Below are 17634 nucleotides of genomic sequence, written 5' to 3' on the forward strand. Positions count from 1 at the left end.
TGAAGCAATTCTACTTTAATTGTTATGTTTACCACATTATTTGGATAAGCGTCAGTTAGAAGCAAAGGGGTGTAAGTTCACGGTAAAGTTAAGTAAGTTCAAGTAAGTATTCACGACAGAGCTGAAGCAATTCTACTTTAATTGTTATGTTTACCATACTATTTGGATAAGCGTCAGTTAGAAGCAAAGGGGTGTAAGTGCCAAAATATGCAGATAACAAGAACAAATAGTCGGAAAACTTCTCCGTTTTGGGGAAAGAGATAGTTAGTTCTAGTTGTCCTGGTAAGTGCTACTAGTATACAGCTACACCAAGAGTTGGAAAACCAAACTACCAAAGATCTCAACTAAAAAAGTGTTTTACTCAACACTTGGAAAATTTCCACTTTATATGCTCCTTTGTTTTTCACGGCCTCATGTAATTTATTCGTTCGTGTGGTTTATAAATTGAAGAAAATAAAAGCAAAGGGAGCGTAAGTGCCAAAATTAAAGTTTTGGAGATAACCAGTAGCAAGTGGTGCGAGAAACTCTTATCTGATTTATGGCAAGAGATGATTCTAGTGGTGGTGGGTGCCCCGGGGCGTCCTGGTGGGTGCTATTGAAGAAAATAAAAGCAAAGGGAGCGTAAGGGCCAAAATTAAAGTTTTGGAGATAACCAGTAGCAAGTGGTGCGAGAAACTCTTATCTGATTTATGGCAAGAGATGATTCTAGTGGTGGTGGGTGCCCCGGGGCGTCCTGGTGGGTGCTATTGAAGAAAATAAAAGCAAAGGGAGCGTAAGTGCCAAAATTAAAGTTTTGGAGATAACCAGTAGCAAGTGGTGCGAGAAACTCTTATCTGATTTATGGCAAGAGATGATTCTAGTGGTGGTGGGTGCCCCGGGGCGTCCTGGTGGGTGCTATTGAAGAAAATAAAAGCAAAGGGAGCGTAAGGGCCAAAATTAAAGTTTTGGAGATAACCAGTAGCAAGTGGTGCGAGAAACTCTTATCTGATTTATGGCAAGAGATGGTTCTAGTGGTGGTGGGTGCCCCGGGGCGTCCTGGTGGGTGCTGTGTTATACAGCAAGATTAAGAAAAACTTTTCCATGAAAGCCAGGCCCAAATCTATAATTTTGGGGGCCCTCTGTAAAAAATCATCAGGGCTCTAACCGCCTACTGGATTACCCTATCTACCCCCCACCCAAAATAAAACGATTTTTAACACCCTTTTATCAGCTTCTCCTGTATGTATGTATGTATGTATCTTGTAACGGAATCTTGCAGCTCAAATTTCGCCCACTTCCTGCGATCGGATTCTTTTGAAATTTGTCACGCGACCTCAGACCCGATGACAATGCAATATTCTATAATCAAATTAATTAATTAACTCTTTTAATTGTTAGATTCCTTGAATTTTAATCAATATTTTGGCATAAATCCAACAATGTGAAAAAGGAAAAATTTAAAAAAATACATTAAAAAATGCTGGCAAAAATTATTTAAAAATATCTACAAAAACCTTTAATTTTTCTGCATCAGACAAAATTTGTTCCAATGTTCCAAGATAATTAGAACATGAAATAGAATTGTTTTTAACTAATTTCATGCCAAAAATTAGATGAGCCTTGAATTGAAAATTCATTGCTGATCAGACCATTGTTGAACAATGTAATACAAAAAAGCGTGGGGGGCTTCTTATCAGTTGTCTTGAATTTCTTCCATTTGTTGTCCATGCAAAAATGTAAATAGACAGCACCCCGCGGTTTTTTGTATTACATTAAAATTAAGTGATTGGTCAACTACTATCATCCAAAGATTATTTTTCACTTTTTAGTTCATTTTGCTACGAAAGCGTGTTTTTTTAGTTTTTTAAACGATTATTATTATTTTTTTTAATGAGTGATTGTTGTATGTTTTTAACCGCTTCAATATTTCTTCTTAAATTTTGAATTCATTTGTTTAAATGTTTTATTTATTTATCGTTATTATTGTTTTACGGTTTTTGATTTACTTGTTTAAACGCTTCTAGGTTCAGATGCGAGTTTCCCCCCCCCCTGATTTTTGAATCTCATTTTGTTTTATTAGATATGTCAGCAAGAAAACAAGTGTCCCATAACTTAACATTGTCTCCTCCCCCCCCTTCAGTGCTAATATTGAAGAGGGTTATTACTTTACTTTACCACTTAACATTGTCCTCTTCCCTCCCTTCCCTTAGGTGTTTTAGCAATGTGTTAAGTTTCCATTTTTCGGCACATTTTCCCCAAACCATTACAAAGATATGTTCAACTGTTGAAACTTGAGTTATAGTCTATAATGTTTTATTTATTTGTTTATTTTTTTTACTTATTTATTTGGTTTTGGGGCAAGGGCCCCTTAGAAGCACTACCCCCCCCCCTCCACCCAAGTTTTACTCGAAATTTTAAAAAGTTCATTTTACTGCCTCAAATGTACTAATATCATTTTGGTTCAACACAGCCATTTGGAGTAATTTTAAAAAAATTATGAGCTAACTTTGCTCCACTTCATATTTTTTCAGCAGAATTTGACTTTAAAATAAAGTGTAGTAAACCCAGTAACGTCCTCTGCGTCTGCAGATAAAGTTATAATATCAGTTTTCGACTCTAATTTTACGGAATAAATTTGCAGCACTGTACTGAAATTATTGTATTTCTCATTCCGAAGTCACTCCTTAGGAACTTCAAATGCTGATTAAAAGCTGCTGGAAGTTTTCGTTAACTAGTCAACATTGATTCAGCCGAAATTAAAATTGAAATTATTGTGACTTAACTTAGTACATAGTAGGAAAAAGTAATGTAACTTTCAACACTAAATCTGAACCCATTAAACTAAACTGCTTGTGATGAGTAAACAGAAGTTTTGTGAACTTCTTATACCATTTTAAACTTGTGTATTATGCGAATTGAAGACCAAGTGGTAATAGGAGTAAGTGTTTAACTCAAAGTCGGTTTATTTATTGTTTCCTGTTTTTCCCAGTCTCAGCTCAGTTGTCATATCAAAACGGCACCCAATTACGACCCTCTTAGTGTGAGGTTGAGCGTTATTCGAATGCTTGGTCTAACCTTTTGAAAGACGATGTCCCTTGCTGGTGTTCATTTCACCACGTGTGATGCCCACGTGGCTTCGTTGCTTAATGACTCGTTCAAATGTAACAAGCTCTAGCATTTAAACAAAGAACCTCTTGTTCATGATGCATGTTGTCTCTCATGCTTATGGTTTTACACAAAGATGGATTTCACAGTTGGTTTCTGTGAAATTGTATCTTTTCCCCCATTAACGATCCCTTAATGCCTGCTTTATAACACCATCGAACAACGAGGTTTTTCATAAAATGTGTAAAGTATGCAGTCGTGTTTTTAACACGCATTTAACTTTTCTGGGCTCAGTGAGTTGAAATTGCCAAATAACATATTGCGAAAAATATCATCTGATAGTTAAAAGTACTTTGAAAAAAATAAAAGAAGAAGAGAGAAAAATTAATTAAATAGAATTATCCTAGTTCTTCTTTTTTGAGCAATCACGATTGCTTATTGTTCTCACTTGACTGTTTTGATGTGCTATCATTTTATTTTCCCGCCAGGACCCTCTGCAGCATCACCGTCGACCGGTTCCTCACGATGCTGCTCCTCTAGCGAAAACCGTCTCCAGATTGCATCCATATGCAACACACACGCGCATACATACACAACTACACACACACACAAATACATACACCTACACACTCATGCACAAACACATACACACACACAAACACACACTCAAACACGTACATACACACACACGCATACATACAGACACCTACACACAACCACCCACACACTCATCACACTCATGCCTACACACAACTACCCACACACACATCACAATCATGCCTACACACCACTACCCACACACTGATCAATCTCATGCCTGCACACAGACACAAACACATATGCCTACACACACATAAAAATTCCCCACCACACACAAACACTCCTACACGCAACTACCCACACACACATAAACACACATGCCTACATACACACACACACACTCATGCCTACACACAACTACCCACACACTCATCACATTCATGCCTACACACCACTACCCACACTCATCAATCTCATGCCTGCACACAAACACAAACACATATGACTACACACACATACACATTCCCCACTACATACAAACACTCATACACGCAACTACCCACACACACATAAACACACATGCCTACATACACACACACACACACACACACACTCGTGATTGCGAAAAACATAATTTGAATTCAAGAGGTCAAAATTCAAATCATTTTTTTTTTTTTTTAATTATTGTTAGTCAAACTTAATACAAAATATTCGCAGTTCTAAAGCTTGAATACGCCACCTTACTGTGATTTCAGAAATTAGCCAAACAGATGCAGTCATGCAAATCATTTTCGAAATTAATGAATGTTCTGTAATCATTTTTTTAATCATTTTTTTTTTCTACTATCTATCTCCCCCTTCAAAAGACTTTCACCCATTAGTGATGCAAATATTTTTAATTGAGATCTTCTGTTCTACACCTACAGAGTGGATTTATAGTTTTTTACTTATTTGTTAGTATAATGGAGATTGTTGTATTGCCAAATGAAGAAACTCTCCTATTTTCTAGTCACAATACTTCATCATGGTTGGACCAAGCCGCTCCTTAAAATCAAAACTTGCTACACTGATGTAATTGCGTGATGTGGATTCACTGTATTCATTCTGAACAAACTGTATAATCAATTTCGAATGTTTATAATGATACAATTAGTTTAAACGACCTAATTTCCACTTTCTCTTTCACTGATGCCGACTTTGGGAGACGAAAAGATACATTATTCAATCTTGACGCATGTTGGAATAGTAATGTTTTTATACGAACGATTCATTCTTGTTTCTTGCGTCACGTAGATGCCGTGAAGTATGCGCCGTTGTTTCCTTAATTTTTTTAATTTTGTTTTATGCTATAAAAATTGTTTCATATAAAGTTCGCCCCATTTCGAATTTTAACATAAAAAAAGTGGGCAGCATATTTAACTTCATTTCTTAACTTAATTAGGCAGTTTGGGTTAAAGGATTTTGAGTTTTTTTGTGATTGTGTTAGGCATTATTTTATAACGGTAGATTTGTTCGGTTTAGAATTTCATCAAATGTTTGTAGAAGTTAACGAGACAGAAAATCTATCAACAGAAACTTCTCTTCCAATGCTATCTGCAGTGGAACAACACCAAATAACTTGTTTTCCAGGGAGTGGGGTCTTTGAGATGGGACTGCTTAGTGGTCTTTCAGGAACTAAATGGCCATTAACTTAAACTTTCAGGTTTACCCTATTTTAAGCAGGATTTTACAAGCAGAAAATTATACGCAGAGAGCTGAGCCTAAAGCTCCAAGTATATTAGTAAGTCAGAACATTTGGCTGTTGACCATAGGGGGTAAACTAACTTCAGAACAAGCTTCTTTTATAATGGCAATGAAGAATCTACTTCGCTAATTTCTTAATTTAACAAATATTTTATCATTTATTATACAGGGTTCGTACGGGTCCTTACAAGTACTTACAAGTCCTTACTTTTCTATTTCGCCTTATAAGTGCATACAAGTCGTTATTTTAATGCCCCAAGTCCTTATAAGTCCTTACTTTTACTGTGCCATTGTTTAAAAAAATCAGATTTTAGTTTTCCTTACAGAGCACTTGCGACTCACTTCATCACCCAAACTGGAAGCTAAGCAGCAGTATTTTAACAAATTTAATTTCCCTCAGCGATTTTCTAAGCGGCAAGGCAAGATTACAGTTGCAAGTGGTTGCAAGTGCTCTATTTCCACTTGGCGGCAGCTTTATTAGTCCCACACCTCGTTTAGGGGACTCTTGCAGAATGGGGGAGGGGGCGAATGTGAGCATATTGTCACTATACTATAGTGACAATCAGTGGCGCACACAAGGGAGGGGTCCAGGGGGTCCGGACCCCTCCCATAAGTCTTGCTTTTTCCCCCGATTGATTAAGATTATATGTAATTTGTACGTAGAATAGTTTCAAACAATGCTAACAATAATTTTAGTTCTAATAAGTAAAAAAATAAAATCCTCATGTAAAAAGAGTTTTAAAAATATTTTATATAATAGTAGAATGGCTATTATAAATGACTAGTGGTACCCGCACGGCTTTGCCCGTGGTGGAAACTTAAAAGGTCTTTTGGTTCGCCTAATATATTTACAAATAATGTATGGTGCGTTTCTCACCAATTGGCTTGCCCATGTTACGGTTCCACGTTATGATAACTTGGTAATTTACTCGTCCATCTTATGATAATTTTGCTCGAGAAAATGTTCTTAAAATTGGAATAGAAAAGAACAAAATTGAATTTTCTAAAAATTGCTTTGAGGTGCACACCCCCATACTATAAATTAATTCTGTGCCAAATTTCATGAAAATTGGCCGAACGGTCTAGGCGCTATAAGAGTGACAGAGATCCTGACACATAGAGAGATCCGGACAAAGAGACTTTCAGCTTTATTGTTAGTAAAGATTACACTAATAATCATGTTTTTAGTTTTATAATTACAGATTTAAATAAGATTCTATGAACTTGAATCCATTTTTAATTATGAAAAGTAAAATGCAAACTATTTTGCTCTGTGGTTACCTATTTAAGTTATTTCATTAAATAATGCAAACTATTTTGTCAATAGTTTATTTTTTACAGTTTTTCGTTCTCGGGAATCGATAAAATCAAATCAATATGTTTGACGGCGTATTGGGGTACGATATAAGAGTGAAGTTTTCGACTTTGGACCCTCCCCTTGCAAAATTCCTGTGTGCGCCACTGGTGACAATATACACTTCCGATTTACGAATGCTGAAGATATTTCTCTTCTATATCCAGCAGGAGCCCGGGACAGCGGCAGCGAAGACTGCGCCAATTCGGACTGCGAGTCGGAGCCCGGACTGACCCTCAAGAGGAAGCAGCGTCGTTCCCGGACCACCTTCACAGCGACGCAGCTGGATGAGCTCGAAAAGGCCTTCGAGAAGACACAGTACCCGGACATATACTCCAGGGAAGAACTCGCCCAAAGAACCAAGCTCACAGAGGCCAGGGTACAGGTACATAGCAAACTCCAGTTTAATGTGTTTATGTGTCTTCAAATGTACTACACAGAAAGCAATCTCTTCATTTTCTAAAGACGTTTGGTTTCTATTTCATCGTATATACCAGGAGTTCCCAAACTTTTCGGGTTCGTGGCACCCTTTGAAATACAGTGGACGCCGGTTAATTGAATCAGTGGTTAATTGAATTAACCGCTTTATTGAATCAGCCGCTATATGGAATTAAAACTGTTTAGAACAAAAATGATTGATGTAAGTGGCGGCCACTGTATTACAATTTTTTCACGGCATAATCTATCTATTTTACAATTTCGTATATTGATACCATGGACGTTGCGTGTATTAATATCCTGGCACCTTTCGCCTGTTCGTGCGGCACCCCAGGGTACCACAGCACCCACTTTGAGAACACTAGACGCATAAAATAGCCACCAAGAGCAGATAAGTTTGAAGACATGGACGGAGCTTCCGAGATACCCTCTCAGTTTCGCCAGTCATCTAGAAATGATATACAAGGTTGTGACAATGTCAGCTTCAATCTCGGGGGGGGGAAAAAAAGCTTGTGATGCTAAGAAGTAAAAATTGGGAGCATTTTAACAATTAGAAATTTTAACTTTCTGGTGCACAGCTGGACTACTTTTTTTAAAAATAGACAATTTGCGAATCAACTTTGACCTTAATGACTGTGGAGGACACTGTATCTACTTGAAATGGAGCTTGCTATAAGCTTAATGCGCTTCCTCTTTGTTTAATGTTTGAAAGTAGGGGGTGTGCAAGTTAACCCGAGGTCGCAACTTTTGAGTTGTTTCCCCACTCACGATAGAGTCTTCATCCAAAATCCGTCCATTCATTTACAGTAAAACTCCTCCTAACGGACACCCCTCAAATGCGGACACCCCTGTTATGCGGATAATTTTTAATTCCCCAATTCCAAGGCAAATGACGTTATTAAACCCCTGTCCTGCGGACATCCTTCTATTGCGGACAAAAAAAAAATTGTCCCGTTATAGTCCGCTTGGAGAGGTTTTACTGTACTTTCATGCTACCTGGACACTATAACAAACATTTCTGAGGGTGGAGGACAACGAGTTCAAATCTAAAATCCGAGCCATACTTTTTAAAATGCAAAAATTAAATGATTGATGAAAAAAACAACGAACCAGTGATGCTTCTGTAATGAAGGTTTAGGAAAACAGGACGATAAAGTTCATTTCCAAACTTGTTATTTTCCCCCAACCTTCGATTATCCTTGATTGTGGATTATCTCGTGTTAATGGAATTTGGAATCAATGCAGCGCAATTATTTTTCAATTTAGTCTTTAAGGAGCGGTTCCTGCGTATGCACATTTGTTGATTGAACGGGACAAGGAAAAGTAAGATTCTAAACAAGAATTTTGTTTCACTGGATTTTCATTACTTTTCTTCAAATATGGTAGTTTGAGGAGCGGGTCAAAATAATTTATTTTTGTTTGATGCTGCACGGGATGGTATTTATTTATAATTGTTTTTTGATGTTTTGGGATGGGAGAAAAATGTGGTAAATAGGTGCCGCAGTATAAGTGATGTGGTTCATTTTCCTGTCATTTGGGAGGATAAACTTCATTAAAAAGAAGGATTATGCTCACTAAATTGGAAATATAATTATAAATTACTGAAGCATTAATTTTAATTTCTACTTTCCAAAAAAGAATTTATTTCTAAAACTAATTTTAGCAAAACAGGCTATTTTTTTTAAAGCAAAACCGTGTTAAATACATCATTCATAATTTTAGTCATTTTTATTTCATTGTAAACAGCATTCAAAAAATTTCTATACCTTTTTCTATCTATTATTTATGCAATTAGTATTTTTTATTTTAATTTATTTTTAATTACTGAAACGAAGCCAAGGGTTAAATTTTCCGTCTTATAACGGATTTCTTATAAGAGATTTTATGATGGAATATAAGTAATAATTAGTGAATGAGTGATATCAGGAAAACTCCAGACAAATGAGCTTCTTATTTAGTTTGTATTATACACTCATATTAAAGAGAACACTACTATTTATTACGTAATACAGAAAAAAATATTCTTGAATAGTGAGGTAAGTTGTTTGTTCAAGCAAAACTTTTCGGTGTGTTTGTTTATATTTTCTATTTTGGTACATTTTTCGAGGACAATAAGTTTTCATTGTAATGTTCCATATTCCCCCTTTTTTTCCGCATAAACACTAAATTTGAGCTACACCTCCTTTTTATTTAAAAAATTTCCGCCTCTGAAATTGTTGCCACTTACACCCCTGATCTGAACAAAGTCACCCCCCCCCCGGGACCCTCTTCCATTTATTTAAATTTAAAAAAACAAAAACAAAAAAAGGGGGGGTAGGAAAAGATAAGGGAAAATTTGAAGTTGTAGTCTAAATCAAACACGGACAAAAATAAGAAATAAGCAAATATCTTGGAACCAAAAAGTAAAAATATATGCAATATTATTTAAAAAAAAAACTCACACACACACACAATTTTTTGTTGAATGAGTTTACACTTTACATCCTACGTTTTGCATTGAAAAGGGTACTCCTTGTAACCAGGGCTGTGGAGTCGGAGTTGGACTGATTTTAGAGTAAAGGAGTCTGAGTCGCTGACTCTAAAATTCCCGGAGTTGGTCATCCCCCCCCCCTGACTCCTCAGTCTGCTTGTCACCCATATGGAAATTTTATTAAAACTATCACATAAATAGCAGAATTTTTATGTCTTCTGCTGTTCTGCTGATTTTTAGAGGAGGAAAAAAACGAAAAGTTCTTAGCTTTTTTTCCTCCTCAGCAATCAGCAGGGTCATTTTAAAGCAGCGTTTCTTAATTTCTTTGATTAGTGGAACCCTTTTAAATGCTCACTTTTTTCGTGGAACCCTTAGTTTTTTGTGAATAGTTTGCAGTGGCGTAGCTAAGATTCTGTTTGAAAGGGAGCCCAGGTTCTTATCTCGAAGAGACTATCACATTAACTATTTGTCGTTAAATTGATAATTAAACTTTATTATAAATCATGGTGATGCTAATTATTATTTATTACTAGCTGTACCCGACACGCGTTGCTACGCCAACAAAAAAATACATCATTATACTGATTTTCATGACAATCGGTTGAACGGGGCAGAAGTTGCTACTCTGCAGTGCCGCCTGGTGGCGAGTGGCTTCAATGAGCATATTATGCACCTTTTCCGTGGAAAAATACATATATATATAGCAATTTTCATAATAATCGGTCTAGGTATCAAGTGAAGCCATGACTATACTCAAATTTTGTACTCACGCAGTTTGCAAGATCAATCAATCGCTAAAAATATCAAATAGAAAAAGTTTTAAATCCCCCCGTTGCATGAAAAGCCATAAAACAATAAAGAAAGAATTTATTTGTTCAAACTCAAGAAAAATGGCAACAGCTAACTTCTTATCAATGAGATCTTTCACGCGAATTAATTTCTGCATCCGATAATTTTATTCGTATTTATCCAATGGATTGTGACTTAAATTGGAATAAAAAAGGAACTATCGATCGGATTTTTTTTCGAACTGGTCTATAAACATTCCCAGTACCAAAAATAACAAACGGTGAAAGTTTCAGCCAAATCTGCCGGGTAGTTTTTGAGTTCATGGATGACATACAGACAAACATTCATTTTTATATACAGTAAACTCCCGATTATCGGCGGTCGGTTTATCCGCAGCTCGGATTATCCGCGGGTCTTTTCACTAATTTTTTTAACGGTCATTAAATGTTTTTTAAACTTATGATTGTGTTTTTGTTCGCTTTTAGCTTTTACATATGTATATTTTTTACATTCAATGATAGTAGATGCAATGTAGCAATGTTTTTAGTAAAAATTCAAATTTATGTGTAAGTGTTATTCATATTTTTTAGCTATTGTATACAGTAGCACCGTATTTTAACTATTATTCGGATTATCCGCGGTTTTCGGTTATCCGCGGCTACCATGCCACCCTATTCCGCGGATAATCGGGAGTTTACAGTATATAGATTATAAAATACCAAAACACTTCTATTTGATTTGTGATTCTGAGTATTTTTAAAAGGGATAAATAACCTCAGAATTTATGCATTAGTTAGATGATTAAAATATTTTCTTAGTTAGGAAAATAAATTTTAAAGTTATTTATAAATCAGACATTGATGTCACTGTATGTTGACTTAATGTAATGTTGACTTAAATTGGTCCTCACTCGTTAATTGTGCTTTCAACTGCTGCCATAGATACTTGAAGAGTGGCTGGTATTAAAAGTAGAATATTTGAAATGTACGTCAAAAATCGTAATTTTAGGCAACATTTGCTTATGATGCAGGAAATGGAATTTGGGGTGCCCTTCCATAAGTTTTTCAACATTCAAGTCACTTTAAACTATATTTGGTAATATTAGGGCGTCAGTAACTTCTTCCGGATTTTTTTCGAAATTGAAGTGTTTAAAAGTGAGAAAGAGGTGCTTTATGATTGAGCTTGGAAAAATTTCGAAGTAGAATCTTAAAGGCACTATTTCGGGCAACAAATAAAATTATTCCTATAGTGGCTAACCCTGATGGGTAATAAAGCTCAGATTAGTATACGAAAGTAAAAGTTTTTTTTTTTAAATTTTGGGAAAGTGTTTTTATCGATTTTTTGAGTGACAAATTTAAAAGGGATGGAATGAAAACATTTAAGTCTCATGGAACCCCTGAGAGAGCTTCGTGGAACCCTGGGGTTCCGCGGAACACAGTTTAAGAAACGCTGTTTTAAAATGTCGACATGGACCACTTTAATGCTCCCTGCCATATGCAGCTGGTGCACTAAAAAAAGGAGCTGGTCAAATGAAGTGTAGAGGTAAGGGGGCGTAGCCCCTGAAGCTGCTTTTTCTTCTTGTTTTTAAACTGAGCTATATTATGGCTTTTAATATTACTGATTTAAAAAGTTCTAAAAATGTCGCACATGGCAGAAAAACTGGGACGGATGGCCACTGTAGACTTTCCCTTCCATTTCAAAGTTTTATTCTTGTGAAATATGATGACAAACGTTCCTTTATTTGGAATTTTTAGTTTTCATTTCTGCAAAATAAATCAACCCGACAAAAAAATCCTTTTTCAATCAATCATTAATTTATAACTCTGAAAAGTGAGGGGGCAATGCTCCTTTACTTTCGGAAGTGAGGGGCAGTTGCCCTCCTTTCCCGCCCGTACGTGCCGCCGATGGTCCCTGCCCTACAGTCATATTTCTCAACTACTGTATTGGAGGGAAATGTATTCAGATGATTATTTAACGTATCGCCTTTTAACAAATTTTCTATGCCCCTTAATTTTTCGCTCACATACGGAAACAAAAATCGCAGCTGCTCGCAATTCCAGCGAAACTATTTACAGATTGAGTGACGATTTTCGAGCCTTCCCGCCCCAGTCATAAAACCCAAAGCAGCCGCTCCGTGCAAAGTAACATCTTAACTCATTCCGAGCAAATCTCTTTCCCTTGTAATCGGATAAAAAATGTCCGGCATAAACTTCCCTTTTCGCGCCTTCGGGTGCGAAAGTCCGGGCTCATAAAACAAATGAAATCCGCTTCGTGGAATAGGAAAAACCCCATTCGTATTCCCGCCCGTCTGAGAGAGAGAGAGGGCAGGTTTTATATCGCGATTTCACGAGATGTCCGCGAGCGCCTTAATAGGCTTATGTGAGAGTAAATCATATTTCACCCTGCACCGGGCGCGGCCCCTCCAGCGATCCTCGGGCTTAGGATTATGAGGTTCAAAACGCTTTCCGTCATGTCCGATGCTGTTTTCCATAAATTCAAAAATGGTGGAGTCTTCCTATAATGAAATAGCTTAGGTACAGTTTGAAGAAATTCGCTCTGAGGGAAATTTTGTGGCATGGAGATTTGCTACTTTTGCGGTTTTTTACGTAAAGGGGTGGTTTCCTTCAGTCAAAAGTACTACATTTAGTCATTGAAATGGATAGAATGAGTAAAAAAAATTACATGAACCCAGAAAATACTTTCATTCTCCAAACAGTTTTTTTTTTTTTTTTTTTTCATTATTTTTTAAAATGTCCAATTTTTACTTTCTTCTATATCTAATATATAGAAGAAAGTATTGGATTCGTGCAGATTTTCGAATTTCGAATTTTGACGGGTTCGAACGTTTTGAGGTGTGCTGAGTCCATTTCGACCATTTTTGGAAAATGTCTGTCTGTCTGTGTGTGTGTGTGTGTATGTGTGTATGTGTGTGTGTTTGTATGTATGTGTGTCACGTCTGTGTGTGACCAGTTTTTTGTGGCTGCTCTACAACAAAAACTACCGCATGAAATCGAACGAAATTTAGTACACATATGTGCCCCTATGTGAACTTGTGCCCATTGTTTTTGGCGCGAATTCCTCCAAGGGGGGTGGAGCAATGGGACGTTTTTCGAGTTACGCGTGCTTGCTATTCCTCAGGAAGTAACTGGCGGAATCAAAAAAATTTGGTCCATATGTTGGTATTATTAGGAACAGGTGCTGATTCAATTTTGGTGTCAATAACTCAAACGGGGGTTGAGCTATAGAACGTTTTTTTGTCGTCAATTGTGACTGCTGTATCTCAAGAAATAATGAACGGAATGAAAGAAAAATTTATCGGCAAGTAGCCCTTAGTGGGTATAAGAACTGATTTTATTTTTGTGTCAACAGCTAAAGAGGGGGTACACTGTCAAAACTACGGGTGCCTTTGACTAACTATTTGGCTCCCTGGGGTGAAAACACCGAGCCTCAGGGTGCAGTAGAGGCTAGGAAGTGTGATTAAGGTGAAAGACGCTAATAAATGTGAAAACGGACCTCCTAAATGCATGGGTGAAACGCTGGCGCATGCGCTCTCCGCTCTGACATCATTCAACCATAATCAATGGCGGACGCAAGAATAACTACGCACATGCACTTTCCCATTGAATGAAGTACGAAATTGGATTAAAACTTATAAGTTTCTGCGATTTACTCTTCAAAGTTTCGCGTAAGTACATGCATTTGATCATAGTGTAGCTTTTAAGGCTTTCGAACATATTTAAAATTGTTTCAAAGGTACGTTGATTCTTCAGATAGCCGTTATATACATTTGCTATTCCTATCATGCATAAATTTTACCTAAAAATAGCTATCAGCACCGGATAAGTAACATTTAATAATCAAAACGCTTAAATTAGATGATATTTGAAAAGATATTTCAACTATTAATTTTGACTATGTGGTTTTACTTGCTTGTATTATCAACAATCTTGTGGATTTTTAACTAAGAGATTCATTGTTAGCAATGTGATGCACTCAGCAAGTGAACGGAAACTCTAATTACGATGATGCAAATAGCAAAAACATAAAAGCACGAAAAAAAAAGGAAAGCGGATTGAGAAAAAGAAATTTCTTCTCCGTCTCGATTTTTTTTTTTTATTTATTATCTCGTGTCTAAGTTAACTAGCTTTCCTCGGCGTTATTGCTTAAAGCGAGTGACTGAACTTTTTTCGTCACTCTAGTAATAGTAAGAATGAATAACTCGTTAAAATTTGTTTTGGCTTTTAATTTATCGAAAGACTTTTGTTCTTTTATATTCTTTACGGATATTCAAATGTCGAATCATATATACGTACGTACTAATATGGTGCTCTTTGATTAAAATTTCGAACGTGATGAAAGGTTTTATTTTTCCATGATTGCAACATAATTGAATATTTATTGTTCGTGTTAATGATTTTCAAATAGTACCTACGTTTTTCATTTTCGGTACGATCGTGCTGCAGTAAATGTCAATAACATATTAAAATTACTGAGCAATCCAAGTGGATGTACGAAAATTAGTGCACGGCAGACAAATTTAAGTCATGAACACTTCTAAACTATGTTCGAAAGTTGAAATGTGATCAAATGCCTTCAAGTACAAATTTTAATCATTTTCAGAACTATTCAATGTGGAAAATGTACCAAGACTTAGCTTTTTATAACTCAAAACAATAAATAATAATGTATACAATTGTTTACGGAAATGCACACAAAACCGAGGGGGGGGGGGGGGGTGCTCAGCAACAGAAAACAGAGGGTGCCAATGTTCTGCCATAGGGTTCCGTTTTTCACCGCGGTGCACGCTGGGTGAAGGGTGCCGGTTTTTCGCCCGTGTTAAGGGTGCAATTTCGGCACCGTAAAGAGTGCCGCTGGTGAACAAGCTTTTCACCCTCGAAAAGTGCCAAATGCAACCTGTAGTTTTAACAGTGTAGCGCAAACACCCGTTCTTTTTTTCCATTTTGAGTGCCCTATCTCAAGAAGTAATGATACGTTCTGGTTGAAATTTGGAATATATGTTAATCCATATGTAAACAGGCTTTGGTTCAATTTTGACGCCGATCGCTCCAAGAGGTGTTGATTTTTTTTTTTTTTTTTGCGAATAAAAATATTTTTATTAATGCAACAATAAGAAAGATAAATCGTAATAGATTGTCGTCTGCGTATTTCTCGTGATTTTAATTGTATGGAAATGATAGGAAATATTATCTCAATGATTTAAAATTTTTAACTGTTGCCATCTTATGTTTGTTAACAAATAAAATATTTGTAATTAATTCAAGCAAGGCTTTTAAAATAACTTTCAATGGACAGTATTCACCTGACGTCACTGCGGGTAAAAACCCCTCACTGCGGTGCATTGTGGGAACTGTAGCAGACGAAAATCCGGCACTACAGCGTATAATAACACTTGCTTTTGTGTGGCTTATAAACTCTTCTTTCTATTTAAAAATGGGAGGTTTTTTACGTTTTTAACTAAGAAACGTTGTAAAAGAATGATGAACGATTCATTTGATACGAAATACTCTCTTTATTATCGTATTTTCATGGGTTTAAGCCTCTTTGGTTTCTTATCAGAAACATGGTGAAAACTTGAATTCTCTTTTTATTTTCCCTGTTTCTCGGCATTTTCCATGCATTCGTAGGTCTTTTTAAGCCCTTAACATGTTCATTATGCGCATGAAGTCCAGTAATCCTTAAATAAAACGAGTTTTTTTAGCACTACTGACACTACGTAATTGGTCAAAATACCCGCAGACGGACAGCTGATGGGACCGTTGCCAAACCGTGAATAAGGTCCATTTTCGCTCTTTGCTTTGCTTTTGCAATAATTCAGACATTGGGATAGTCGTCAAGTTTTTGCATGTGTAATTTTGTTTTTGTTGGGAATATTGCTTCCTCGTCAAGCATGGGGAGGGATCAGAAAAAAAAAGAAAAATATAGAAGAAAGTTTCGTGATGGCCACAACATACTAGTTCAAACAAGGCGTGGTCTTGATGACATCACAAATGATGCACTTTGCCGCATCTTTTTACTACGTTTCCACGTTATGATAATCAAGCAGCGAATTAAGTATTGCGCTCTACGCTTGCCATCAACCATATCGTTGCCAGTACACGTGAATAAAGATGCGAATTAAATATTTTGTGCTGTGAATGGCAACATTAAATGGCATTTCATCATTTGTGGTGTCACACGACAGAAGTGTAAACAATGAAAGCGCACCGATGTGAGTAATTTTGGTTTTTTTAAATATTAAGCTTAAATAAATTATTTAAAAAATGGTCAAATCCTATGTTTTTAAGCATGCACTTTCAGAAAAAAATACTTTTAAAATTTTGGAAACGACCACCCCAATGTGTTAAACTTTTTAGTCGGCGCCATAAGTTCAAATTAGTGTTTAGTTACGGCGTGTTTAAAAATGATAAATGACATACAAGCATATGCAACAAAAAACATAATAACTTTAATAAATAATATAAAGTAAGAAACTCGAGGCTGTGAGAAGCAAAGGGATGTAAATGGACTTTTAAGTTTTGAGTAAATCTTGCGTGATAAGTTCAAACCCTAAAACAGAATCGGCTTTCATTGACATTTTTTCTAAACCATGCTGTATGCTGTATTGCATCACCTACGACGGCTATTGCCAGCAGATGAGTTTCTTTTAACGTTTGTATTAATTAGCTATCTATACATTTTTAGTTTCACATTTACATAATTCGACTATACGTCCCATTTTGAACGGGACATTCCCGGTTTTAAGTATCTTGTCCCGTTGTCCCCGCACACACTGAAGTGTCCAGTTTTCTGAAGTGATAGAATGGAACACTAAATTATTGAAACAAAAGTCTCTGGATGGAGCTATTTAAGCGTTTTCTTTCAAATACGTTAAATCATGCACAAATATTTAATATATTTTATGTTTCGTCGTTATGATGCACTCATTAGAAAGGATATTTTCGCTTATGACTAATTTGTGAACTGGCGAAAAAGCACAGCTACAAGTAGCAGGTTTTAAAGTAATGCTGATTTTAAAAATGTAAATTGTATAAAATTCTGACAAGAATTTCAATCTTATTGAAAATCAGTACGTATTGTAGCCAGTCCGATGTGAGTTATGGATCGTACATAAACTAGCAACTTTCTTCAAAAAGACAAAAAAAAAAATCTTTACTAATAATAAAGCTGAAAGTCTCTCTGTCTGTCAGGATCTTTG

The 17634-nt window shown here is 36.2% G+C and overlaps 1 protein-coding gene across 1 annotated transcript in view; it reads left to right on the forward strand.

The window, feature by feature from the left end:
• Positions 1-17634, forward strand: part of LOC129230556 (protein gooseberry-like) — a 128218-nt gene that overhangs the window by 94198 nt on the left and 16386 nt on the right. The window contains exon 4 of the mRNA XM_054864959.1: positions 6905-7106. Within this exon, the coding sequence (XP_054720934.1) occupies positions 6905-7106 (202 nt within the window). The remainder of the gene's footprint in view (positions 1-6904; positions 7107-17634) is intronic.

This window comes from Uloborus diversus, chromosome 9 (assembly GCF_026930045.1).
Source record: "Uloborus diversus isolate 005 chromosome 9, Udiv.v.3.1, whole genome shotgun sequence".
Taxonomy (NCBI): domain Eukaryota; kingdom Metazoa; phylum Arthropoda; class Arachnida; order Araneae; family Uloboridae; genus Uloborus; species Uloborus diversus.